The sequence below is a fragment of the Chelonia mydas genome, chromosome 20 (assembly GCF_015237465.2).
Source record: "Chelonia mydas isolate rCheMyd1 chromosome 20, rCheMyd1.pri.v2, whole genome shotgun sequence".
NCBI lineage: Eukaryota > Metazoa > Chordata > Testudines > Cheloniidae > Chelonia > Chelonia mydas.
The window spans coordinates 6983718-7010771 of record NC_051260.2 but is presented as its reverse complement, the minus strand read 5'-3'; the positions used below and the strand labels follow the sequence as shown (position 1 = coordinate 7010771).

Genomic DNA, 27054 nt, shown 5'->3' with positions numbered 1-27054 from the left:
GATGATTCCTCATATACAATTACATTTTGAGATCTATCAGTTAGCCTTTGTTTAATCCATTTAATATGGGCCATGTTATTTTTAGATCATTCAAATTTTTTAATCAAAGTATCGTGAAGTACCAAATGCCTTACAAAAGTCTAAATATATTACATCAATACCATTACCTTTATCAACCTAACTTGTTATCTCAAAGATATCAAGTTAGTTTGACAGGATCTATTTTCTGTAACATGCAGCCAGTGCATTCTGGGGCCAGCGTAATGACTGTCAAGAAGCCAGACGCAGTGGAGGAGGAGAGGTGAGCAACATTGGGATGGTTTTTTGTTCTTTTTAAAACCACAGAAATTAAATGATCAACAAACTTAATTAACACAGACTTAAGGTTGTCCAGCACTGTCACATGTCAGTGCAGAATGTGAAGAGTGGCTAAATTTAAATCTCTGAAAACCAGGAAATACCAAGATACATGCCACCCCCACAACACAACCTTAAGTCTGCTCCCCTAGAGCTGGCAATAGCCATTGTGAATGGTTCAGTAAGGGGGTAGGTAGACAGGAGGAAGTTCTGAAAGAATGTTACAGTATTTGTTTTGTGCTCTGCAGCTTTGGATTGCAGCATTTAACTGCATGCACTCTAGCTGCCTTCACCACGTCAAGTGTAGCTGTATTGGATGGTGGAGGGATTAGTTAGAGCAACTTAACAGAACTGTTCTGTTCTGTAATATGACTAGGTGCATTGAAGGATCCACTATGCCTCATTTCAGCACTGAGTTCTGCAGGTTGCATCTACAGAGGTGCACCCGGGTGTCTTCTTGCCATGGCATTTGTCAGCAGTCTGCTGCCATGCAGGGCAACATCTCCAAGGCTTAGTGAAGGGTAGGTGAAGGCAGTGTCTCAGGTGGAATCCTCAGAGCAAGGGTGAAGGGCTGGTAACCATCCAACTTTTTGTATGTTATGTGTAGAATCAGTGTTTGAATGTAGATACTGTATACTGCACCTTAGCTTGAGTTTTGCTGTAGCCATAGGTGTTGAGCACAGTAGACAGTCTTATGTGCTCTGTTCCCAGTATTCTGTAGCATTAGGAGAGAGTGCTAGTATGGGGCATTGGTCAAAGATGGCAGAGTTAAGAGTGTGTTGCAGAGATAGCATGCATCTTAACTTGGTATTTCCTCATTTTCAGATGTTTAAGTTTAGCCACTCTCCACATTTTGGAGGGCACAAGGCTGCTCTGGGCAATTTGAACTCTGCATTAATGAAGTTTTTGGGCATTTAACAATGTTATATAAATACAGCGTTTATCCCTAACACACAGTTTAGCGACTTAAGACTAAATTGAGGGACACCCCACGTAAAGCCTTAAAAAGCATGGAAATGAGAAGTTAGGGGATAAGTCCTCTGCATTCCTTGCTATCTTCAGATTGCTTAAACAGTGCTGCCACTAACACTCCGATACTCCACAAGGCTTTCACTTCCACCTCCCCTGGATACTGAAAAGCAATCCATACTCCAGCGCCATCAAACCTGCCCTCTAAATGCAAAACTTGAATTGGCAACCTCATATGCACTTGGATCAATAAATTGGCACATCCTTCTGTCACCCATTCCATGCATTTGGGAAGTTATTCTTTCTTCACATTGCTAAGGCCACAATTAAGGCTGTATCTACCCTACAGACTGCTGTTGCCACAGCTATGTGGGACAGGAGCATGAAGAGATGTGATCCCTGACCAATACAGCCATGCTGTCAAAACCCTCATATAGATGAAATATTACCACCAAAGTTGTGCTTTTATGGGTATAGCTTGTTTTGCTTGGGGTAGGTGTGGAATAAGCTACATCAGCAGAAGTAGCTGAGTTTTGCCAATATAAGCTGCATCCACACTAGGAATGCTTTGTTGCTAGAGTATACCTAATACTACCTAGCACAGCTACAGCCTCAGGCACTAGAAGGGGCCTTGATGCAGACTTTCCCAATGGGTCACAAAATGATCTGGTAAACAGCTGTAGAAAATGAGAGATCAGGAAGCCTGGGTTCTAATGCCAGCTCTGAAATGACACTGTAGGGTAGAGGTTCACAGCATTACCAAAGAACACCTGTAGTTTTGGGTCTGCCATATTAGAGAGCTGGGTTCTATTCACAACTACATCTGAAGTAAACTTGTTTTTAACCTGTTGGCTTATTTGCAAAGGGAGCATGGCTCATAGCTGATTGCTTTCTAAAATTGTAATCATGGTCTAGGTTGATCAGGACGGTGAAGTGCAAGAACTGTAAAGAGACTAGTCATGGGCTTGTGGTTCTTCACTCAGGGCACTGTACGCTAATCTACAGCGTATTTGATGGCTCTCTCACACACACAGCTATCATCATGCTGGGCACAGTCCGTCACCCAAATACCTATGCAGACTGCCGCATTAACTGCTATGGGGAGGAATAGCAACAGTGATAAATGTCTGCTTCATGCTGATGTATTTAGGGAACACAACTTTAAAAACATTTACAGAGCAAAACAGAGAAGTAATACCTGCTTCTAAACTGGCATTGTTCTAAGCAGCAGGTGTAAAGTTAGTAGGACTAAATACATTTAAAAACAAAACAAAACCACAACAGACCACAGCTTATAGATTTTTGCAAGATCCCATAAATTATTTTTTTTTTAAAAAGTGATTTTTTTTTTTTTAAAACCTTTTTGAGTATCACCCCAATCTGCACCAAACCAACATGAACTCCAATATGAATTAAAATTCAGAGGCTATATTTCACGTGATGGCCACTTTTACATTTCTTAAAAATAATTTTAAGATTTCTAGTCAAAATGAAAGCTTTGTATCCACATGGACTAGACACTTTTTTTAAAATGAACATTTCGATTCTGGAACAAAGGATGAATTGCAGTAAGTTCCACCACCAGGAAGCTGCAAAGTCCATATGGCCCTGTCCATATGTTACCACGAATGGAAGTTCTGACTTTGCTTAGTAGTATATAGGCCAATGTTTCTAGAACAAAGAATCAGGGTTCTAGGCTCTAGCCTGCAGATTTATCTAGTCATGGTCTGGTTGGTTGTAGCAAGCCACCCAACTATTCTTTCCTGGAATGTATGATGAAAGATGGTCATGCTTAGTTTATTAAAAGTTATCCTTAATAGAAGTCATTCAGTAGCAGCTACACATTATTTGCCACTATTCCTCTTCACTTGTAACTCCGCACAGGAAGAGTATTATTGTCATTACGTTCGGGGTACACAAGAATTTTTTTGAATACTTACAGGCAATTGGTCAACCCATATTTAGAGGCTCAAAATTGACATTATGTAAACAAAGATTAGGTCACTAGCCAGAAAACCCATCTTCAGTAGAGTACTTCTAGCTTTACCTACTGTAAAATACCACTAGAATTTGAGGCATAGGCAAATTCCCAAAACTTCACTTGTTTACAAAAATTGGCCTTGGCCTTGCCTACTGTGATGGATGGCTACAACATTTATTGCATGGCCAGGTAGGTGCCCTTAAGCATCTATGCAGAGCCAGGAAGAAGGAGAAGCCTGTAGATACTTGCTAAGCTCCAAAACAGGAAGAACTGGTTTGTTTGAGGGGGATGGCAGGGAGTAAAGATTGTAAATTGAAGATTATAATTGTAAACAGAGACTAATATAGTCTCAATCAAAGCAGGGAGCTGCATGAAAAAGAGTTGAGTCCAATTTTAATATGGATAGTAAGAAGCAAGATGTTATCTTACTTGCCTTTGAGTGCTAGGGGATGGGTGAACTGGAGGGCGAGTTGTAGGATATCAGTGGTGGTTCTATGAGAGCTAGAAACTAAGAAATTCGTATGAATGAAGATGGGTGTAAGAAGAGTTCTGGTGCCTAGAATGAGGTAGGGAAAAACAGAAACAGAGTTAAGTTATTTAAATGCCTTTTGATATATTCTAACATAATTGGGGTATGTGAATATTCATATGCTTTCACTCATTTCTACATATATTTTTCTAAAAAGTAACCTTCCTTGGTAAACAGAGTAGCAACCTTTTAGTCCTGTAAATTTCTATGGGTTTGACAAAGTCCCATTTCAGTATAGCTTTTTCAGTAACTTACTGTAGTCATCCTCCTAATTCTCTCGCCTCTTCATAATTAATACCTTAAAGTCAAATTTCCTGAAGCCAATGTAGGTACATGCATGTAGGCACAGTCTTAAAGGCCTTATTCAAAATGGCAATATGCCACAAACTTCAGATCACTGCATGGTGAACTATCCCAGAAAACACACTCCTACTGACCAGGCTTCAGGTGGCCTCTGGTATCATGGCCATGTTTAAGAGATCAGTAGTGACTGCTATGCCATACTGGTGTACCTACTTCAGACCACTATAGTAAACATTTTGAAATTTGACCCTGTGCCTCAACATTTACACTAGACCAGCAAACAAGCTGCTTGTCATGTTAACACTGTCTGTGTTGCAAGATCATGACAGAAAATTCTACATAGATGAACACCTATAGTTTAGAAGCTGTGCAGTTCTACTGTATACTGACAACTAGGCTAACTTCCATGTTATGGAGGAATGAATGCAAGTAGGGAGGAAGAAGTCAGGTTTATAAAGAAAACTGATCAGCTACAGCTACCAGCACTCTATATTCTAGGGAAGTTCCACAGATGTTGGAGCCATTAAAGAAGCTCAAGGCAGCTTGTCCCAAAATGATGCCCCGTCATCCCGCAGAGATATGCCCCTCTTTTCTACACATGCATCCATGATGGAGCATAAGCCAGCAGAGATTTATCTGTACAAAACTGGTTCAGTTTCCTGCAGGGACATGCTTTGAAATATCATGGAAGTGTTAAACTTTTGATTTGTGAGCTTGACGAATATATTCAGAATTAAAAAGTCAGCGACTAACCTATGGCAACTTTAGGAAATATTTGTGAATATTCACAAGGCATAATTCAGTTGGAGATCTCAGAAGGGTTATATTAGCCTTATAGATGAGAAAAAAAACAAAAAAAGAGAAGTGACTTTTTCCAAATCAGCAGCAAAGCCGAGTGGAGCTCAGGTCTCAGTGCAGCAGACCACAGCTATTGTGCAGTATTGTTTCAGTTTAGGAGGGCTGCATCTCAAGATCTCCACCTATTACGAGTATCACCAGGACACTTACTACTCACCTCCACCTTCAGAAATTAAGGCGCACACAGGGGGTAATCTCAGTGTAGTGCTTTATCTCCACCCACCGAAAACATTCACCTTTAAATGAAAGCATTTTACAAACAATACAATGTCAACACCACTTATTTTTGCTTTGCATTAAAAAGGAAGAGTAAAACATTGGGAAGAGTACTACAGTCACACGGAAATTATGCAGAATTTTACAGCATACACTGCAGAATTTTAAACCCTGGGTTTGAGGCTCCTTTTGCTTCCAGGAAGGCTGGCTAAGGGACAACCCACTTTTTTTAAATATATAAAAGTTTTACAGGGAAGATAGTAAGAGATTTAATCTGCCGGATTGTGATTTAGTACGTAGTGCATTAGCACAATTTGTTTTGTACACATGCTCAAAAGAAATTCTCCTATTACAAAGCCATCTAAAAACTTGGACTGCACAAAACCTAGCTACTAAAATGAAGGTTTGGTAAAAAAAAAAATCTATTTCCAAAAACACTTTACAGATAGAGGCGTTCAACTGCCATAACTAGGTGAAAGTTTAGTAGAATGATAACCAAAAACATACTATGAAATTTCACAGATAGTTATGCTTTAAAAACAAAACAAAAACAAAAAACAAACAAACAAACAAAAAAAACAAAAACAAAAAAAACAACTTAATGTTGGGTCTTAAACAGGTCGGCTTCCCCATCCAGAGTCTACTCCACGGGCTCATCCTCTTCTGCTGCAGTAACTCCTTTGCTTTCTTCCTCACCTCCTTCCAGCAGTTGCTCTTCCTCCTCAGCAGTGAGGGTTTCCTCTGCAACTTGTGAATTCTTCTCCTCTGCATATCCTGCTTCTACTTCTGCCTGTGCCTCTGCCTGAATCTCCTCTTGCTCCCCATGATTCTCAGTTGCTCTTGCTTCTGGGTTCTCCTCTCGGTCTTGGCTTTCCTCATCTTTATTTTCTTCATCTTGGTTTTCTGCGTCAATCTTGTTTTCATCCGCTCCTTCAGCTATTCCCTCCTCTGCATTTCCACTTGTTCCACCCTCTCCTTCCTCATGCTCCTCTTTCTCTTCTGGATCATCTGTGAAGGGATTCTCACCCTGTAAGTCAAGACAGAATTATGTTGACGCTGTATATGGACAGGTCCTTGGCAGATGTTAGCTAAGACCTTACTTAATTTCACACAAATTCCAGGTACATGAGATCCTCCTTCAGGGCATGAATATTTCTGATCACTAGGCTGGGACCAGCACTTGGAAGTTCTCTGTATGTGAAAGTATTTGTACAAAACCAGAGGGTTTAACCCTGGCCAGCTGTAAGTTAGTGACTCTTACAGCAGTGTGTGGTGAAGGCACCCATGGAAGTTTGCTTTGTTACTGAGAGTTAATTTTATATTATGTAGACGTTACTTGTAGCTCCCCTGTTCCTTCTCCCAGCAAAGTCCAATAAACTATTCAAGTGCCATGTTTCTGCTGATATAAGCAGACTGCTTTCAGACCAATGAAGTTACGAGAAAAGTAAAAAGACTTGGTATACTTGGTCTACTGAAAGCAGAGCTGTTTGTAATGTCAGGAACAGGGGATGTTCAGACTCTGGGAGCCCTCCTGATAAGGTTGAGCTGTTGGAGACTTATTCTGTATCAAATGTAAAGTGACACCTCTCCCATCCCGTTTTAGAAGGTTTTCACCAGACCTCATCTACACTGAGAATTCACACCAGTTACAGACAGCAGTGTGACTGTACTGATACAAACTGGCAAAACGGTTATAAACCAATGTTTGCACTGGTGCAAATCACCCCCTCTCAAAGCAGGGACAGCTGCAGTGGCACACACTGCAGCTTATTGTAGTTTTGCTTGTCCACACTAGGGGTATGTGGTGGTGCAGCTACACCAATGCCTACACTGGGGATTTCAGACAGCCAAGGGCTTAGTCTTGCAACCCATTTTCAAACCTGATTTAAGCAACCAACATTCAAGAAGTCTATCCATAGTAGAGTTGGATACCAATCTAAAGGTGGGGTTCCAAGCTACCCAATGTTGTGCAGCACCCATGCTAACTGACAGTTTGGAGAAGAACTACTAAAAACCCCAAGCTATAACTGAAGACAGGAAGATATAAGACTTGTTAGAATGCCAGTGATAGAGGCACTTTAAGTACTAACAGAAAGACAAGAGCTCAAACCACGATCACCACAGATCAGCAAAGCTATGGACAAATGCTATCACGCAATGCACTGTCAACCTGTGGACACCTTGCCAGAGGGTGTTGTGAAGGCCAATGCTATAAAGGGTTCAAAAGGGAGCTAGATAGATTCATGGAGGATAGGTCCACCAATGGCTATTAGCCAGGATGGGCAGAAATGGCGTCCCTAGCCTCTGTTTGCCAGAAGCTGGGACTGGGTGACAGGGCATGGATCACTTGATGATAACCTGTCTGTTCATTCCCTTTGGCTGTCAGACGACAGGACATTGGGCTTGATGGACCTTTGGTCTGACCCAGTATGGCCGTTCTTATGTTCTTAAGTGGAAAGCCAGGCTTTCTAACCAGGTGCATACTATTAGTTCCCAGCCCTCATGCTTGGCAAGGTATTAGCCTTCAGAATGGTCACTAAACACAGAGACAAGTGGTGACTTTTTGGTACTAGCCCTGGACTTCCCATGGACCAACTACTGCCTTGGCATCAACAAGTTTTTGCATATACGTGGATCATAGGCCCCAGCCTAAAAAGGAGAGGGTTACTCACCTTGTGCAGTAACTAAAAGTTCTTTGAGATGTGTGTCCCTGTGGGTGCTCCACTTCAGGTGTTGGTGAGTCCTGGTGCCATTGATCGGAGATTTTCCGTAGCAGTGCCTGGTCAGGACGGACGTGCACAGTAGCTGTCTCACGGCACTGTTGGCGCCTCATCTAGCGTGCACACAGTCCGACCCCTTCAGTTTCTTTTTTACCATTGAGTCTTTAATGCAAACTCTGAAGTAGAGGGGAGGAGGGTGGACAGTGGAGCTACTTCTTTGGGTGCTGACCCTGTGGGTGCTCCACTTCAGGTGACTGTAAAGCTGTACCCTACTGTTGATGGAAGGGCTTCCAAATTGTATTCATAGTTGACGCTAGTACCATTAGGCCTAGTATCGCATCTGAGTCTGAGCTTTGCATTATTGCATAGCGATTAATTAACGTGTGTTCAGACGCCCAAGCGGTGGCCCAACATATCTCTGGGATTGGTACATTATTTAAAAAAGGTGCTGAGGTCCACACTGATCTGTTCAAATGGGCTCTGATCTCTGTCGGGGATTCTCTTTTTTTGTTGTTGACAGCACAGGTGGATGCAATTTGAGATCCATTTTGAAAGTCTTTGTTTTGATATTGCAGATCCCTTTGACCTTTCAGCCGTGGAGACAAAAAGTCTTCAGAATGGTTTCATTCTATCTAGGTAGAATGCTAATGCATGTCTCACATCTAGAGTGTGGAGGATGGTCTCTTGTGTAATCTCATGTGCTTTAGGGTAAGTGAATTGATTGGTTGAGATGAAAGGATGATGAAACCTTGGGGACAAATTTTGGGTGTGATCATAGTGTCACTTTGTCTTTGAAGAATACAGCGTATGGCTGGTGGGCCACGAGAGCCTCTATTTCACAACCTTGTTGCACAGAGATAATCGTGACCAGGAATGCAACTTTCCTTGAGAGGTGTAGTACAGAACAAGCCCCAAGTGGGTTCGAATGGTGTTTTGGTAAGGCCTCTAAGGACCAGATTTAGATCCCATGCTGGTGTGGAGTTGTATATTTCTGGGTACATTTTCTGTATTCCCGTTAGGAAATGCTTTCTGATCAAGTGTGTGAATACTGAGACACCATCAATCTTATGATGCAAAGCAGTTATGGCTGCTAGATTTACTTTAACTGTACTTGTGGAGAGTCCTGATTGCTTTAGTTCCAATATGTACTCCAAGAACAAATGAAGTGGTGCTGTAAGTGCAGTTATGCATTTGTTTTGGCATCACATGGAGAACCTCTTCCATTTCTGTAAGTAAGCTGCACGAGTGGATGTCTTTCTGCTGTTGAGTAAAACCCGTTTAACCTGTTCTGAGCAGTTTAATTCTTTGTGTTGGAGCCATGCCTTCCAGGTCAAGTTTCTTCAGGTTCGGATGGAGGACTTGACCTTCGTCTTGTGAGAGGAGATCCCGTCACAGCAGGAGCGTGTATGGTGTACAGATCGCCATGCAGATCAGGTATGGGAACCATGTCTGTCTGGGCCACACTGGGGCTATAAGTATGACCTTGGCTTCGCAGGTTTGAATCTTGTGTATTACTCTGGAAATTAAAGGTAATGATATGAATGTGTATAGGAGAGGTTCGTTCCATCTGATGAGGAAGGCATCCCCTAGGGATTGTGTTCCCAGTCCTGCTAGTGAGCAGAACCTTGGGCATTTGATATTTCATGCTGCTGCGAATAAGTCCATGTGTGGGAACCCCCACATGTGGAATGTATTATATGATGTTGTCGTTCAGTTCCCATTCGTGTTCTTGGGGAAAACTGCCTGCTTAATGTGTCTGCCATCGTGTTCTGCCAACCTGGGAGACATGATGCTGTAATGGTGATGTGTTTATGGAACTGGTCCATAGTTTTATGGCTTCTGTGCCTAGGGTGTGAGATCAAGCTCCCACTGTTGGTTTATGCACAGTTGTCCATCATGACTCTTATTGTTTTGTTCTGGATTTTTGGGAGGAAATGGTTACACACGTTGTGAATGTGTGTAATTCGAGCAGGTTGATGTGTAAATGTGTCTTCATGGGAGAGCACTTCCCTTGGATTGTATGTTGGTTTAGGTGGGTGCCCCAGCTGATCAGCGAGGCATCTGTTGTGATCAATATGGATGGTGGATTCGGCTGGAATGGGATCCCCGCACATAAATTTCTTGGATTTGTTCACCACTGTAATGAGTGGTGGACTTTTGGTGTTTGTACAAATCCTAAAACCGTCTGTGCTTTCGTGGTACGTATACTGAGTTCAGACATCCCTGTAGAGCACATGTATAGTCGAGCATGTTTTACTATGAAGGTGGTGGCCGCCATATGTCCCAGTAGTTGAAGGCAAGTGTGTGCTGATACCTCTCGGCTATTTGTGACCACTGATACGAGAGTAGTCAGTGCTGCAATTCTGGTAATTGGAAATGATGCTTTGGCCTCTGTGGACTCCCGGTGTGCTCCAATGAAGTCCAATTGTTGTACTGGGTTTAGAGTAGATTTCAGTTAGTTTATTTGCAACCGTAGGGTGTGAAAGAGGGTTATAGTCCTTTGGGTAATATTTACTGTTTCTGCTTGAATAGGTCATTTCAGTAGGCAGTCGTCTAGGTTTGGGAAGATCAATATTCCCCGTCGGCGCAAATGCTACGCAACTACTGCTAGCGTTTTGGTAAAAACTCTCGCGGTTGTTGGAAGTCCGAAAGGTAGCACTCTGTATTGGAAGTAGTCTTTCCCTACTGTGAATTGTAGAAACCTTCTGTGTGCGGGATGGGTGGGGATATGAAAATATGCATCTTGTAGGTCGAGGGCTGAGAACCAGTCCCGCTTTTCCATCACTGGGATAACTGAGTCCATGTGACCATTCTGAATCTGTGGGTACAGACAAACTCACTGAATTTTCTGAGATCTAATATGGGTCTCCATCCACCGTTTTTCTTTTGAGTCAGGAAATAGTGGGAATAAAATCCCTTTCCCCTGTATTATTTTGGAACTTGTTCCATGGCACTGAGTTGAGTAGATGCTTTATTTCTTATCATAGTAGGTGCTTGTGAGAAAGGTTCCTGAAGAGGGATGGGGACAGGGAAGGGGGATGGGTAGGTGGAATGGAGATAAAAGGGATGGCATAACCTGTTTGAATGATCTCTAATACCCAGTAGCCTGTGGTGATAGAGGCCCATATATGATAGAATGGTCGTAGCCGATGACCAAAGGTCTGGGTTTTTGGTAGTACTGGCGCTAGTTGTTGGGGGAGGTCAGTCAGACTCTTGACCAACATTTCAAAATTGCGTCTTGGATGGTGGTGCTTGGGATGCCGCAGACCGAGACCGGGAAGGACAATGTCTTTGCAGCCGACATCTGTGTCTCTGGTTGTCATGTGGCCTCTGTTGTTGTTGCGATGTATGGTCTCTGTTGTGGGAGTATGGTTGGCATCTCCTCTGGCTGTTTGGGGCCGTGTAAATGCCAAGGATTCTCAATATCACTCATGTGTCCTTCACGGAATGTAGGACTTCATGGCGGAGAACAGCTTGACCCTGATCAAAGGGAAGGTCTTCTATCTTAGTTTGGAGTTCTCGCAGGATACGTGAAGAATGTAGCCACAATGCTCTGTGCATTACTATTGCTATATGTGTGAGCAGCCGTGTCCGCGACGTCAAGGGATGTTTGGGGCGCTGTTCTGGCTATGAACTGTCCCTTATTAACGATCGCTTGGAATTGTTTCCTCTTATCCACAGAGATTTCATTGAGGAACTCGTTCAGTTTAACTTAATTATCATGGTCGTATTTCGCTAGCAACGTTGTGTAGTTGGCCATGCAGAATTGCCGAAAAATAGACTTTCTGCCCAAATAGATATAATCTCTTCCAATCCTTGTTTTGGGGTGTTGATCGGGATTGGAGTGGTTTACCCCTGGCTGGCTGCATCCACCTCTAAGGAGTTGGGTTGTGGGTGTGAAAAAAGAAACTCCATGCCTTTATTAGGTAAATAATACTTTGTCTGCAGGTTGGAAGAATAGTGGTGGGTGCTTGCCACATCGTTTCCATCAAGGCATAATTTATTAGCAGAGCTATCTTTGCCATAGAAGAGGTGTGTATGATTGTTAAGAGTTGGTGTTGGGTCTCAGTTACCTCCTCCAGCAGAATATTCTGCCAGTGTGCCATTCGCCTGAACAATTCTTGAAAATGTTTAAAGTCACCTGCAGCAGTGGAAGGTGGAGGCATCACCGATCGTCTGGAGAGGACGATGAATTGTGAGCAAGTGAGGTATCTTGTTATGTGGATTCCCCTCTATTGTCTCCAGTCTCCTCTGGTGCCTCTGAAGGCTCTGGTAATGATGCTGTTGTTGAGCGTACATGTCTCCTCTGAGGAGTGGGAGGTTTGGAGAAATGAGACTTGTAGGCTCCCCATGGATCCCATTGTGGCCATTGTATAGGGAATGGCATGGGAGGGCACATCCAGGGATTGGTCAAGGATGCACGTCCCTGGTAAGCTGCTCTCTGGTTCTTGTGTGGGACACTGGTATCTGGTGCCTGATGGGGAGGAGTGGCCTGATGAGAAGACTTCCTCCTCAAGTTCCTCCTCATCTTCGCTGGAAAATGGTGAAGCAGTAAGGGAATCTGGTTGGTCCGGTGCTGTTGGTGCCAAACAGAGGCGATCTGGGAGTAGAGATTACTTCCATGTCCACCTTATGTGTAAGAGGACACAGTGCCATTGTTTAGGGTGCTGTATCTTTCTGTGCCAACACTTTAGAAAGTAGCTTGGTTGGTACAGATGGTTTCTGTGTGGCCTTAGTCAGTGCTGGTGGTCTCGTCCTTGATATCTCTGAGCGGTTCTGATGAAGTCGGTGCCGGCATCACCAGTGGCGAAGGCTGTGGCACAGTGTCCTTTGTAGGAGTAGTCGGTGCTGTGGAGGAGGAGGCTATTTTGTACCTACCACTTGACTCCTTTCCCCTGCCGGCAGAGGTCCCGTACAGGGGAGGTGTCCGGTGCATCAGAGGTGCCCACTCTGCCTGAGGTTGGCACTGAGGGTAGAAATCTCACTGGAAACCACTGCTTTTTTAACAGTTCTCTGCTTGGGGAGGACGTGGCCCTTTTCCTTGATTTCTTAGAGGAATTGGCACTTGCTCTGTCCACCGAGGATGTACCTGGAGAGTCCCTTGTTGAGGGTTGTCCGGGATCTGAGGTGGACATTAGGGATTTCTCCATTAAGATGAGTTTAAGTCGGAGATACCGGTCTCTCCTCGCTCAAGCTTTGAGGTTGCTGCAGTAAGCACACTTTTGTGGTACGTGCGACTCACCTAAACAGTGGATGCATTGCGAGTGCCCATCTGAAATAGGCACTGTGTCCTTGCATGAAGTACATCTCTATAAACTTGGGGATCCAGGCATATTTTTGACATCCCTCTTAGAAATAACTTAGGATGGGAAAAACGGGAGGGAATTTTTTTTTTTGAGGAATGAGCTGTCAAACAGGAGTAACTGAAACTTAACACTAATTTAACTGACTAATTACTACTAACTGAGTTTTAACTAAATAATCTAACATCTTTTCTAGGATTTCTTTGATGCTGCTGGAGAGCTCCGTCTCTGGCTGAGGATGGTTGAGAAGGAACTGTAGGGGTCGGGCTCTGTGCACCCTAGATGTGCATGCATGTCCCAACCAGGCACTGCTACCGATCAATGGCGCTGGAATGCACTGACACCTGAAGTGGAGCACCCACAGGGACAGCACTCGAAGAAGAAGGTTAAGTTGTTTATCTTAATAATATTCAATATCACTCTTCTGAAAGAAAGAGAGAGCAGGCCTGCCGCTGGTAAGCACTGCTTCTTACTTCAACCCCCCACACCCCTGTCTTAACTCACAAAGGTAGTCTGAACTATGGGAGAGGGTATGCATCAAACATCTAGCTTGAACTTGAGCTTCTTACCCACCAATCCATTTCAACACTAGCCAATTGCTTACAGCACCAAGGGAAGTCAAATGAGGAGCTCTGGAAAGTATATACTATCTTGAGAACTCAAACTGACACTAATACCAACAGTAATAGGCTAACAATGCTAGTGACCCTGACTATAAAACTGCCTAAATTCTATTCCATTAAACTGAAAATGGACACTATTCTCATCCCTTGAAGACCTGGACTTCGCAGATGATGCTGCTCTCCAATCACATACCCATCATCATATACAAGAAAAAACAACTCGACTCAACGCATTCAGCCAGCTAATTGGACTGAAAATCAACTGCAATAAGACAGATATCATGACTTTTAATATTGCCTCACCATCACCAGTACGGATAGAGGATTATGTTCTCACCAATATAGAAACATTCACATACTTGGACAGCACCATCAGCCAGGACATCTGGAACAAAATCTTGAACACCTTCAGGAGCTTAAATACACTCTGGAAATCATCAAAATACAACACCAAAACCAAACTCAAAATTTATCAGAGCTGTGTACTTTCAACACTACTTTATAGTGCAGAATGCTGGGGAATGAGAAAGTATGACATGCTCAAACAGTCTTCATTCCATACAACCTGCCTCAGAAAAATCCTCCGCATCTTTTGGCCCAGAACAATCTCCAACCAAGATCTATTAACACAGTACAGCCAAGAAGATCTGAGCACCATCATTGCCAGGAGAGGTTGGAGATAGATCGGCCATGTGCTTTGGATGGAAACTGATTCTATTACCAGAGTAGCAATAAGATGGACACCTGAAGCAAGCGAAAACCAGGCTGTCCAAAAATAACATGGCAAAGAGCTGTGGAAGCCGACCTGAAAAACCTGGGGCACAGCTGGGAAACCATTGAAAGACTTTCCAGAAACAGACAGGAGTGGAGGAGCTTCGTCACTGCCCTAAACGTAATAGGAACATGATGATGATGAAACTGAAAATCTTAAAAGGAACAGCCTACCCCTGTTCATTCAGGAATTAGGAGCAACATTAACGGTGGGAGACCACAGAGATGAGGAAGCTAGTCATACGTACTATGAAAGTCCTTGAGCTCCACTCAGCCAACCCTTAGGGATCTGACACTGTATTGGGACAGTACTATGGAACTTCAGCCTGAGAATTAGCTAGCAAGCAATGTAGTCAGCAAAAAGCAGCTAGTAAGAAAATTCTGCAGTGCAGAAGCTGTGTGGCTCTCTGCTCAATCCAACTCAAAGCTGCTTTGCAGGTATTTACCTTCAAATACCGCTCCAATTTCTTGCTGATTAGTTTGTTATTGAGAATACTTCTCGCAACTACTAAAGATGATTTCTTGGACTGCTCCATCATGGCCTAAAAGGAACAGGAATATTTAAAGAAACCAGAGTTAAGTTTTGAACTGAGTCATGTAACACTTCAGTAGTTGCTTTTAGCCGAGCGGTTCTCAAACTGGGGTCTGCGAGGGTACTCCAGGGGTCCGCGAGTTATGTCCAGGGCCACTGGCCCCGCTGATCAACTCCTCTCACTCCCTCCCAGTGCCTCCTGCACACCACGGACCAGCTGTTCAGCTGTGTGCAGGAGGTGCTGGGAGGGGGAGAAGCAGGGACAGGGCGCGCTCAGGGGAGGGAGCAGAAAGCCCAAGGCCCCAACCCCACCCCACCTCTGAGTGCGGGTTGAGCACCCCCAGGGAAAATTAGAAGCTGGCTTGCTGGGGGGGTCTCCGTAAAATATTTTAAAATCAAAATGGGGTCCTCGGGCTGCTAAAGTTTGAGAACCGCTGTTCTAGCCACATGTTTATCAGTTATTGCAGACATGCTGAATTACTCTAGATGTGTTTGACACAATCAAGTTTCACATCTGCCACCATCTACCACTCCACCAAATTTAGTTTTCAGCGGGCTCCAGAATTTGTATTGACAATGCACAGCTTTAGAGGTAATGGGCATGTGTGACTTTACATCCCATCTTTCCCTGGATGCTAAGTTTGGCTTTTTTGGCCTTGGGGAGGGAATCTCATCTTTCAATCCTCTTGTGGGCAGGGGTAGATGTAACATGAGCATTCTGACAAAAAACGTACGTACTGGAGGGATACCGAGCACCTGAACAAGTCTGCTGCTGCCAGTGGCTTCCAAGGCACTCAGCTACCCCATTGCACCCTCAATATCTGGCACTGCGTTAATTGGTAGCCATTTCATTGCTAATGTGCTTTAGTGCTAATATTTAAATAGTCATTAGGCTTCAGAATCAACACCTTCTTTAGACGTATGGGACAATTCAGAGACATCTGCTCAGATTATCTGTTTACAGATTTAGGAAGGCCATTTATACATGTGAGGTTCTCTTTAAAACCAGAAGAATCAGAACATCAGAGGATCGATTCTATAGCCAATGGGTCGTAGAAGATATGGGATCCTGCTAGCATGTCACACCACTGTTCCTCACAATATGAAGAGATTACTTTTCTGCTGACCTCTTACAAGAGTGAAGATCTGTGTTCTACAATAATAGACCACCACATTGCAGTATCACAACTCTGAGCTGTTACCATATAGAGACCACCACTGCAGAAAGTTTTAATAAGGCTAGTCCTGGTTTTAGGTTCCATTTTCCCCATATAGCTCATAGGCTGTATGAAGGCAATCATACCCAGTTTTTAGCATTCATCAGCTTGTTTTATTAATTAAAACAAAACCCTGCAACCTGGATTTACCATGCAGGGATAAGCTGATCTCCATATCTGCCCAGCCAGCTGTAGTCGTACATTGCCATATACACACACACACTTTAAACCAGCTGCATGCTTACTCTGCGGTTGTGGTTGTGGTCAAGGGACTTCAGATGCTTCTGGATAATGCCATACTGCATTGGAATGAAGAGGTCACATGCAGCACAGTGAGCAGCCTCCACCTTTTTAATGAAGTGTTCCATGCCAATATCTGAGGAGAGACAAGAGCTTTGTTCATCTACCTTGAGCTGTGGTGGCCACACCACACTTCAGGGAGTTTTGCAGCTTGTTCTGGGAGTTCATTTATCTTTAATATACTCATGCACCCCTGGTTGTTTCCTACAATGTGATGCTCAGTCTTGACCAATAAGGGTAAGGGGGAGCATTGCATAGCCATAGTCTAACAGACCTGAGGCCCAGAGTATGGCTGTACACCTCGAAGTAGAATGCTGCTGGTCACTGCTGCATCAGTGCATTGACTATAGCATGCAAAATGTTTCCAACTAGTTGATCACCAAGCTAGCTTGTAGTAGGACACAATTGTGTCCTACATCAGTGGTTCTCAACCAGGGGTACGTGTAGCCCTAGGGGAGCGCAGAGGTCTTCCAGGAGGTATGTCAACTCATCTAGATATTTGCCTAGTTTTATAAAAAGCGCTAGCAAAGTCAGTACATACAATGACTTGTTTGTACTGCTCTATACACTGACATGTAAGTACAATATTTATATTCCAAATGATTTACTTTTATGATATGGTAAAGATGAGAAAGGAAGCAATTTTTCAGCAAGTGTCCTGTGATACATTTTTTTAAGGTCTCATTTTGTAAGCAAGTAGTTTTTAAAATGAGGTGAAACTTGGGAGTAAGACAGACAAATCAGACTCCTAAAGGGGTACAGTAGTCTGGAAAGGTTGAGTGCCACTGTACTACATTACTTGCTGTTTACACACCTCAGTGCCATCTCTCTCCTAGAAAGAGGATATGACTTTCTATATTGTACTCTAATATACAGGAGCCTTATTTCTCATATGTTAATCTGCTGATTATTCTTGTGTGAAATTAGAGCTCTCCAAAATAACAAGTTACAATAGCATGCAAGGTAATTATTAAAGCATAAATAGGGGAAAAGACTTCATCTTGCAAAAAGTAGTAGGGATGAAGAATCACCAGCTACAGACACGTGTTCCTGATCAATATTTCAGTTTTCCAGGAGCAGCTTTTAAAAGCTTGGTTCCACTCGAAGTTTACTATGCAACAAAAGGTGCCTCAACAGACGCTCTGTGTCTGCATAGGATCAGATGATTTAAGAAACAAGAATACTTTACTCCTGTTGGCACTGTAGAGCAACTCCTATTTCTTCCCGTTTATCAGTCTTGTTTGCCATATTACAGTTTACTTGGCACCGGTGGGACTGACTGGCAACAGCAATTAGGTTGTACAATAACCTGGTTTGCTAAACCTTTACTGGTAACAAAAACAAGGAAAGAATCTAGTTTGAGTCTCAGATCTCAGGATAGCTTTAACCATGCTTTACTTGTGAACTGTGCACATTTTAAAAATTCAGCATAACACAAACAAATAACCTCACAATGGCTTTTGTTTTTCCCATTTTCTGAGGGAAGTTGCACATTAAGGTAGCCTCACAAAAAAACCCATGAAGATGCAGGGAGACTTGCTCTTACCTTGGGTAAGATCTTGGTCTTTATAGATCTGTTGGATAACTGCATTAATATCTTCAATTGCTTTACGGCGTTCTTCGGTTTTCTTTGTTTTGTTAGCAACGTAATCCTGTATTGTACAAAAATATTTTATATTAACTTCAGCTGTACATCTGACCATTAAATGTGAATTCAAAAATGCAAAGCACAACACGTACTGTACTTACTCTACACTGCAGTTGTGCCTTTCATCAGAGCATTTCAAGACATTACAGCCCCTTAACCCTGCTCTAACTGTTCTCTTGAAGGTAGTCAAGGACTGTCTGCGCTTTACAGAGGGTAAAGTGCAGAGGGTAAGTAACATTCAAAGTCACAGGGCAGTTGGCATAGAGTTGGGAATAAGAACTCAGATCCTGATGTCCAGTCCTGTGCTCTAATCACACCCGTAGTAGTAGTTTCACATCTAAGTTTTCATAGCTTGACTATTTGAACTATCCATTCACATCCAATTATCAAAGTTCTTTTGTTTGTATTTTTGTGTTAGGTCTCCGACAACCAACATGAAATAGAGGTGCACTGTATAGCCTGAAGTAATGGGAAACTTAACCAAAGATTCACCTGGAGGAAGTCAGCTGTCTGCTGAGGCAGTTTTGTTCCAACAAATTTGAAGTGCTCCTTGTGGAATTTGCTTTCCAGATGAGCATTCATCTCATCCTCATAGAAGGTCCGATATTTGCACAGCGAACAAACAAACTGAATCCTACCAAGAGAAAGTTAGAACCAAGTGAGAGATCAAACCCCAAGCCCAAGGGTTCCACTCCAGGCTCCCCATCAGCTTGAAAATACTAGTCATTTCCCTACTAATACTTAGAGGTACAATTAAAAAAAAGAGCACAGCTCATTCAAGAGGACAAGTCATATACCTGGTTTGAATGGTCACATCCCTCCTACAGGTTTTAATACAGATTTTAAGGCCAGAAGGGCCCATTAGCTGTAATTAGTCTGACATCTTGTATAACCAAGGGCAGAGAAGAAAAGGAGTACTTGTGGCACCTTAGAGACTAACCAATTTATTTGAGCATAAGCTTTCCGATGAAGTCAATGAAGTGAGCTGTAGCTCACGAAAGCTTATACTCAAATAAATTGGTTAGTCTCTAAGGTGCCACAAGTACTCCTTTTCTTTTTGCGAATACAGACTAACACGGCTGTTACTTTGAAACAAGGGCAGAGAATTGCAGTAATTCCTACATCAAGCCCAATAATTTATGGGACAGCTAGAGAGGATTTTAAGAAGGATGTCTGTCTTGATTTAAAGATTTTGTTCATAATGTAGAATCCATCACAGTCTGTAAGTTGCTCCAATGGTTAATCATGTTCACTGTTAAAGTTGTGCAACTTACTTCATGTGAACTTCTCAAGTTTCAGCTTCCAGCCACTGGATCTCATTATGCCTTGGTCTATTAGATTAAAGAGCCCTACAGTCAGAGAGTTCCCTGCATAGGTAACTAAGGGCTTAGAGAGGACTCTCACAGTTCACTTATTTAGTTTGTCAAAGATAAGACTAAGTCTCACTGTAAGGCAGGTTTCCAGTCTGTGAATTATTCTTGTGACATTTCTCTGAACCCTCCCCAAATTTTCCAATTTTTTAAAAAAAGTGGACACCAGAACTGGACACAATATTCCAACAGTGTTCTCAGCAGCATAATTCACAGAGGGGGACGTATTGATTAGAGTTTGCCATTTTATAGTTAGCTAACAGTCGTCTGTACTTTTGTAATGCTTTTGCCTTACCAGCTCCCTATGAGGTGTTAAGTCAATTTTACAGATGATGGAGAGATGGGTACAGAGAAGTCAGGTAACTAACCCTCGTTTTACAAACAAGTCAGTGGTAGAGCCAGGGACAAAAGCCAGAACCCAGATGCCGAGGCCCATGTTCTAAACATTAGGCAATCCTCCCAGAGCTCTCAGACAGGATGTATACTGTGTCACTGGAAGAGGAAGATGTACCTTTCTACCATGCGATCCCGATGCCTCTTTTTCTGCCTCTCTTGAGTTTTCTTGCCTGCCTGCAATTTGCGCTTGATTTGACTGATCTCTTCTTGAATTGTTAAAGCACCTAGATGTATAAAGCAGGTTGTGTTTCAGGGCACTATGTGTGGACACCAACTGATTAAGAGGTTTCACCTAGACGAGTCTAGTAGCCAACTTGACTGACCCATATAGCTCAGAGATGACAAAGTTATAGCTGAGTGTTGGAAAGAGCTGCTCCCTTAACAATTCCTGCTGTTGCCCAATTAAAGGAGCATTGCTAGTCTATTAACAGATGTCCCATCACTCTCTGGCCCAGACTTCAGAAAGGCTGAGCTTGGGCACGAGGGTGAGAGAATACCTCTTCTGATACAGTTTCCTAACCCATCATTTCTGATGGTGATATAATGCCCCTGGTTTTACTGGGAAAAGAAGGCCCATTTTAGATTAGATGTGAATCTGACAGTTTTAAGAGGCACTCACTCTCACCCCTTTGGCTTTTGTGCACATGGCACACACGAGATGAAGGTTGACAGTGAAATAAGAACTGAATGCCTCCTATTAAAAAATCCCAATTTTTTCAAAACAGGGAAGTAACTTCCACTGTTATACTGGAATGGTACCCAAGTACCCCTTTCGTTTCCCAGCCAAGGCTTCTCATATGGTTTTATACTGCTGCCATCACATTCCACTGATAGCAATGGCAAGTTAGATACTGTGCTATCAGGTTTCTATTTAGACAGGTTCTTCCTCTGGTGAGAGGTCACCATGCTTCTCTAAGCAACCCTCTCCCCAGCTGCCACAACAGTGCTAGCACATCAAACTATCACATGGACTCTACTCTAACCAACTAAAACAACCAGAAGTCCTTGTGGCACCTTAGAGACTAACAAATTTATTTGGGCATAAGCTTTCGTGGGCTATAACCCACTTCATCAGATGCATGGAGTGGAAAATACAGAAGGGAGGTATAAAAATACAAAGCATATGAAAGATGGGAGTTGCCTTACCGAGTGGGGGAGGGGAGGGGGGTCAGTGCTAACGAGGCCAATTCATTTAGGGTGGATGTGGCCTATTTCCAACAGTTGACAAGAAGGGGTGAATATCAGAGGGAAAATTACTTTTGTAGTGCTAATGAGGCCAATTCAATCACGGTAGATGTGTCCACATCCACCCTAACTGAATTGGCCTTGTTAGCACTGATCCCTCACTCGGTAAGGCAACTCCCATCTTTTCATGTTCATATACCTGCCTACTGTATTTTCCACTCCATGCATCTGATGAAGTGGGTTATAGCCTATGAAAGCTTATGCCAAAATAAATTTATTATACACTATAAATCTCATATGAGACCTATAGCACTGGCTAGGAGCCAGGCAGTCACCAGATGCTGTGCTGGATTTCCCCATGTTTCCTAAAGCACCTCAGTCATGACCAGTAACATCCTCTATTATTCTAGGCCTAGCAGGGTGCCAACAGACAGATATCCACTAGGGATTACGTACTGGGTACAGAAACCAGTGCAAGCTCTAGAGTGATGAGAGACTAGCGCTTTAACTCAGATCATCGTAATCCACCACCTTTAGGCTTGTGTACAAGCTACAGCTCAGGGAACAAATGGCGCAATGCAGTGCCTGAACCAAGTCAGTCAACAGACTATTACTTGGAGCTATTTCCTCCACAGCAGAGTCCTTCATTGGCAGAAGGTTTATGACGTACACAGGTGTAAGGTCTGAAGAGCCTTAGCACATCCCTTGATGACGAAGTTCTTGGCTCATTTCCCAAGAATGCTTTTACAGAAGTACACTCAGACTCACCTTTCTCAGAATCTTTTCCTTCTTCATCTTCACCCTCCTAAAATACAATTTCAAGAGGTTATCAGCAATCCCTAGCTATAACTTTTGTTTGTCTTACACACAAAGTGAGTGCATACTAGTTTTACATCTCTTAACCATCCTGCTCCCCAAAGAGACTCCCTCCTGACTTCAGATAGCACAGTTCCCTGTCTGAGGAACACATTTAGCCTGCGATTTGGTAACAGTACTACACACTGTTGATTTCTAGGTTTCCTCCCCCTATTCCCAGTCATTTTCATAAATTCTTTAGTCACATATATTCAGCTCTTTGAAGCAGGGCCTGCCTTGCTATGCACCTGTGCAGTGCTCCAATCAATCTCTATTGGGGCCTGCAGGCATTACTGCAATACAAAATAAGTAATCTAGGGAGGATTTGCAACCTTCAAGGTTTCTTCTATGAGGATCCAATCCCCCTCCTCCCCACCAATCCCAGCTCTCTGCCACTGAAAGGTAAGAAGTGGTTCCCACTCACACTGCAGGAAGATTCATTTGGTTTTAATGCTGCCACCACAACATTCTGCCCTCCACACTAGTTACGTGGCCACTCATCCACTTCCCTCAAGCACTATGGTCTTTACTGTGAATTACAAGTGTTAGTTTCACTTACAGCTTTAGAGCCCTCCTTCTCTGCTGCTTCTCCTTCAGTCCCTTCCTCTGAAAAGCACATCACAAATGGTCACCATACAAAAAGTAACAGTTGGGTAGCTCAGCAAAGAATGGTATTAACAACTTTACCACCAAATTAAATATTCAAGAGAAATTGAAATGTCAGAGCCAATTACTACCTGAAACAAAGGCACTCTGATAACTTCACATGACTAAGAACTAACTCATTAGTAGTCACCAGAGAGGTTCTTACCATTCTCAGAGTCGGAGTTGTCAGAGCCATCAGTTTTTGCTGCCTTGCTGTCAGGTTCATCAGTGCTGTCAGTTTGTTTTCTCTTCTTAGAAGTAGGGTCCTTCTTCAGTTTCTTTTTCTGTGACTAGAAAGGAAAATATCATCAGTCCCCAAATGTACATTCTGAGACCATCCCCTGCCAGCAGCAAATAAGTCTGCATTAAGCCACCTTAAAGGGGCTTTATATTGAACTAAACTTCCCTGAACACTCAGTTATGCAATGTCAGTCAAGACAGATAACATTTGGCACAGTCCCTCACAACAACCACCCTTCACCATATCAGATTAAACCACAAAACTATAGCACATTGACTTTCCTAGCTTTACAATAAGAGCATCAAGGTTAAACATTTTGGATGCTAAGACTGCACTATGAATGAATGTGGCCTCTTCACACCATTTAGAAAGAACACTAAGATGCCAAGCAAATAATGCACAGAGATACAAATTACACTCTGGAAACTAAGTATGGTATCTCAGAGAATAGGGCCCTTTGCACTCAGAGCTGGACAGTGTAGTTTGTTGGGAAGTGAACAGTCTCTATATGAGGTAAATGGGTGGGAGGGGATTGCACAGGTACTTACTTTAAAGTCTGCGTCCCACATTTTCCAGTTTCTCCTCATTCGCTGTTTCATGCCGCCTCCTCCAAAGCGCATGTTTCCAGAGAAACCTCGCATTCCCTGGAACATGCTGAGTTCTGGGATAATGTTGTGGGAGAAGAGGGATGGGAGCCTAGAGGAGCCGTGGGGACCATGGCCCCGCCCTCCCATTGGCTGTGGCGGCTCATTCCACTGTCCGCCCATGTGCCCGGAATATGAAGATGCCATGGGTCTGTTATTTCGCCCGTCTCTGGCCCAGTTCTGACCCCGCTGGCCAAAGTTGTCCCGTGCTCTGTTCTGGTACTGGTCCCTGTGGTTCCCATAGAAGCTGTCATAGCAACCTTCATAGGCATTTTCGGTGTCATGTTCAGCCTCACTGTAATCATAGCCGGATCTGTATAGATCACGGTCGTTCAGTGAAGACCTTGAGTCGTAGGACTCATATGTATCATACCTGCAAGAGTTGCACAGCAAGCAAGGAATCCAGTCAGTAGCATATAAGGCACCACATTACAGCCTGCCGAGAAATGGCAGCAGAAAGATTAAACAAAAACAACAGAACTGTTCCAGTCTCATTTATATCAAAAAAGGCTCAGAGGTTTCACTCAACATGGGAGTTTTTCTGTGTGATACAGCAGCGGGAGAAAGGGGCAGCACAAGGCAAAGGTCAGGAGAAGGGCATAAATAGAATGACAAGGAGCGGCAGGGATTCAGTTCAACCTCAGTCCATCACCTTAGTCCATCACCATATCTAGTCAGATTTACATATGCCTAAAGAGCCAGGAAGCACACCAAACTAATCTTCAATTTCTCTGGAAATTACTGTGTCACACACTGATCTTTTTTAAAAAGAAAAGTACCCAAGCTGAGCAAAGGTTCCTCAGTTAGCAGTGCTGTGGATTTTCAACTGTGCAGACATTCAGATTTTCTGATTTAAATTTAATACATTCACCACCCGCCCTCTATTTAGCTATGCTTAAGTCAGACTGAACAATCCAAATAGTTAAGAATAAATGCAGAGCCAGAAAATAACAGTCCTGCTTCTCTTCCCCACCCCCCCCATTCTGAATTGTTACAAGGAACGGCTTAATTTAGGCCTTGTCTGCACAAGAAAGTTTCTGTGTATAATGCATGGTGTGAATTTAAGCCAACAGCTATACTGGTAAAAACTCCTTATGTGGGCATTTATTGTGGTATAAGAGTGCCTTTTCTTGATTTAGCTTGTGTTGCTTGGGAAGGGTTTTTACCAAGTCAACTTTCCCATGTAGACATGACTTAGAGTTATTACTGGTCACTGTAATTTCCACAAAACCAGTTTTTAACCAGGACAGTTTCAGAAGACAGATACAAAACCTGCAGAGGAGTTTTAGACTTAAGTTCTGTAATATCTGAAGTAGTGCCTCTGTACATCTTATGCAGCGGCTGACAGACTCAATTTGCAGCAAAAGATGATATATCAAAGTTTAAGGGGAGGCTCCACACTCTTCATGATAACATGCTACTTTACCAGCTGAGGTGAGGGAAATCCACACCCACCAAAACAGAACACAAACAGGTTCACAAATTACACAAGGAAGCAAGAACACAGTGTCAAACTAGCACTGACCACTGCGGCACAAACCCCAATATTTATGCTTTATAGCAAGGTCATGAAAGCAAGGAAATTGGAAAGGAACAATGACTGAGGAGGAGACACTAACTCCAAGGTCACAAAAAGAGAGCCATTCCATCAACTGATATGAGAAGAATCATTCAGACTAGCAATCACCAAAAAAATCTTCAACTGGTAAAGCTACAGGTGCCCATTTACAGTAAGCCGAAGCTTTCACTGCAGCAACTCAACAGCCCTTCCCACACTCTGCTTTTTAGGAAATGAGACTAAAGGCTGAAAACTGATGTTTTCTAAACCACTAATTTCATCCTTTTGTCCCTTAAATGGTTTACTACATTCACTCTGGATATTTGATAACTCTTCTCCAGCAAGAGCTAGAATCTGTTAACAGGGCTGGGTTACCAGCCAAGTATCATCTATCATGACAGAACTATGCATGGTAGCTTGCCTGATGCTTGGGGCTTGGAGCAGAAGATCCCAGTTGTGTGGTGTCTGAATAATAGACAAGGGCTGGAACATCAAATTCAAAGTTCTCATCTTATAAAATTAGAACCCAAGAGTTTAGTCAATTAAACTGTTCACCTGCTGCCTTGCAACAGTCCTTTCCACTCCCAACAAGAGAGGTACAGATTCATAGATGAGGCTAGAAGATACCACTGTAATTGTCTATGATCTCAAGAATAACAGGCCAAAGAACTTCCCTATAGCATCTCTTTTAGAAAAGCATCCAATCTTGATTTAAACATTTTACCCTTGGAAAGTTGTTCCAATGGTTAAGTACCATCACTTTGAAAGTTTGCACCTCAACTTCAGTCTAAGATTTGTCTAGTTTCAACTTGTTTACCTTACTCTGCTAGATTAAAGAGGCTGCTATTATCAAGTATTTTTCCACAGGATGGATTTTTTTTTTTTTTTGAAAACTCTGATGTACTTTACATGAGTGCTTTTAAACAGAGTACTCCACCAAAATCTATTTGATGCAAGACTTCAGAGGAGTAATTCCTTAAAATTTTCCTCTATTCCATAAACACAGTTAATGTAGCAATTTTATAATATTCAAAAGTCATTATATGCTACTAGTAATTACTATTGAATTATACTTTTGGTAAACATATCCCAAGTTTTTGTGATTAAACTTTATAAAAAGTTTATATAGTTTTAAACGTGGTTGCTTAAAATAAAGTACAGATGCAACAATAGTTGACTGCAAACAAACCAGAATGCACCCCAAATAAAAGGATAATAATGTATAAAAGTCTCTTGCACGACATTTCTTACTACTAACAAGCTATGCTTTCATTCTAAAGAAGAGGTTCTGGTTTGCTTACATTATGTGGAATTTACTTTAAAGTTATTTTGACAACGTCTCTGCATACTTCGTATTTGAACAGTAGCAGACAAACTTCAAGTTCTCTACAAAATAGATGTCTCCCCTACATGGATGTAAACCTGCTATTGTTCAAATCAATACTTGCACATAAGCAAAATACACAGATGTAAAAATACTCAGAAATGGATTTGCTGGGATGAATTAATATTTCAAATAAACCTAGAATGAACAGCAGTGTTGTAGAAGTATTAAATTTTGAATATAAATTCATTTTGAAATTTAACATGAGAAAATCTTTGTGAAGTGAACAGTCCTTATTAGTACTGCATATATTTCTGATTTAAAAACATGGCCAAAACCTCATTTGATCTTTTCTGGACAGCTATACTGTATTCCCAGTCAGCAACCCAAAACTGGAACAAAAATGTCACTTCTAGACTAATAGTTAAGCTTAAAATCAAATGAGGGACAAAGGCAAATGAATGTTGTGGCAATCCTATAGAAATGAAATACATCAGCAGGCTCCCAGA

General features: G+C 42.6%; 1 protein-coding gene across 1 annotated transcript in view; it reads right to left on the bottom strand.

The window, feature by feature from the left end:
• Positions 1-330: 330 nt before the first annotated feature.
• Positions 331-27054, bottom strand: part of AKAP8L (A-kinase anchoring protein 8 like) — a 44055-nt gene continuing 17331 nt past the window's right edge. Inside the window, 11 exon segments of the mRNA XM_037883927.2 lie at positions 331-3863; positions 5155-6240; positions 15077-15172; positions 16625-16755; positions 18226-18331; positions 18820-18961; positions 20209-20317; positions 22047-22083; positions 22693-22739; positions 22945-23068; positions 23568-24036. Coding sequence (XP_037739855.2) covers positions 5854-6240; positions 15077-15172; positions 16625-16755; positions 18226-18331; positions 18820-18961; positions 20209-20317; positions 22047-22083; positions 22693-22739; positions 22945-23068; positions 23568-24036 — 1648 coding nt within the window. The 3' untranslated portion in view covers positions 331-3863; positions 5155-5853.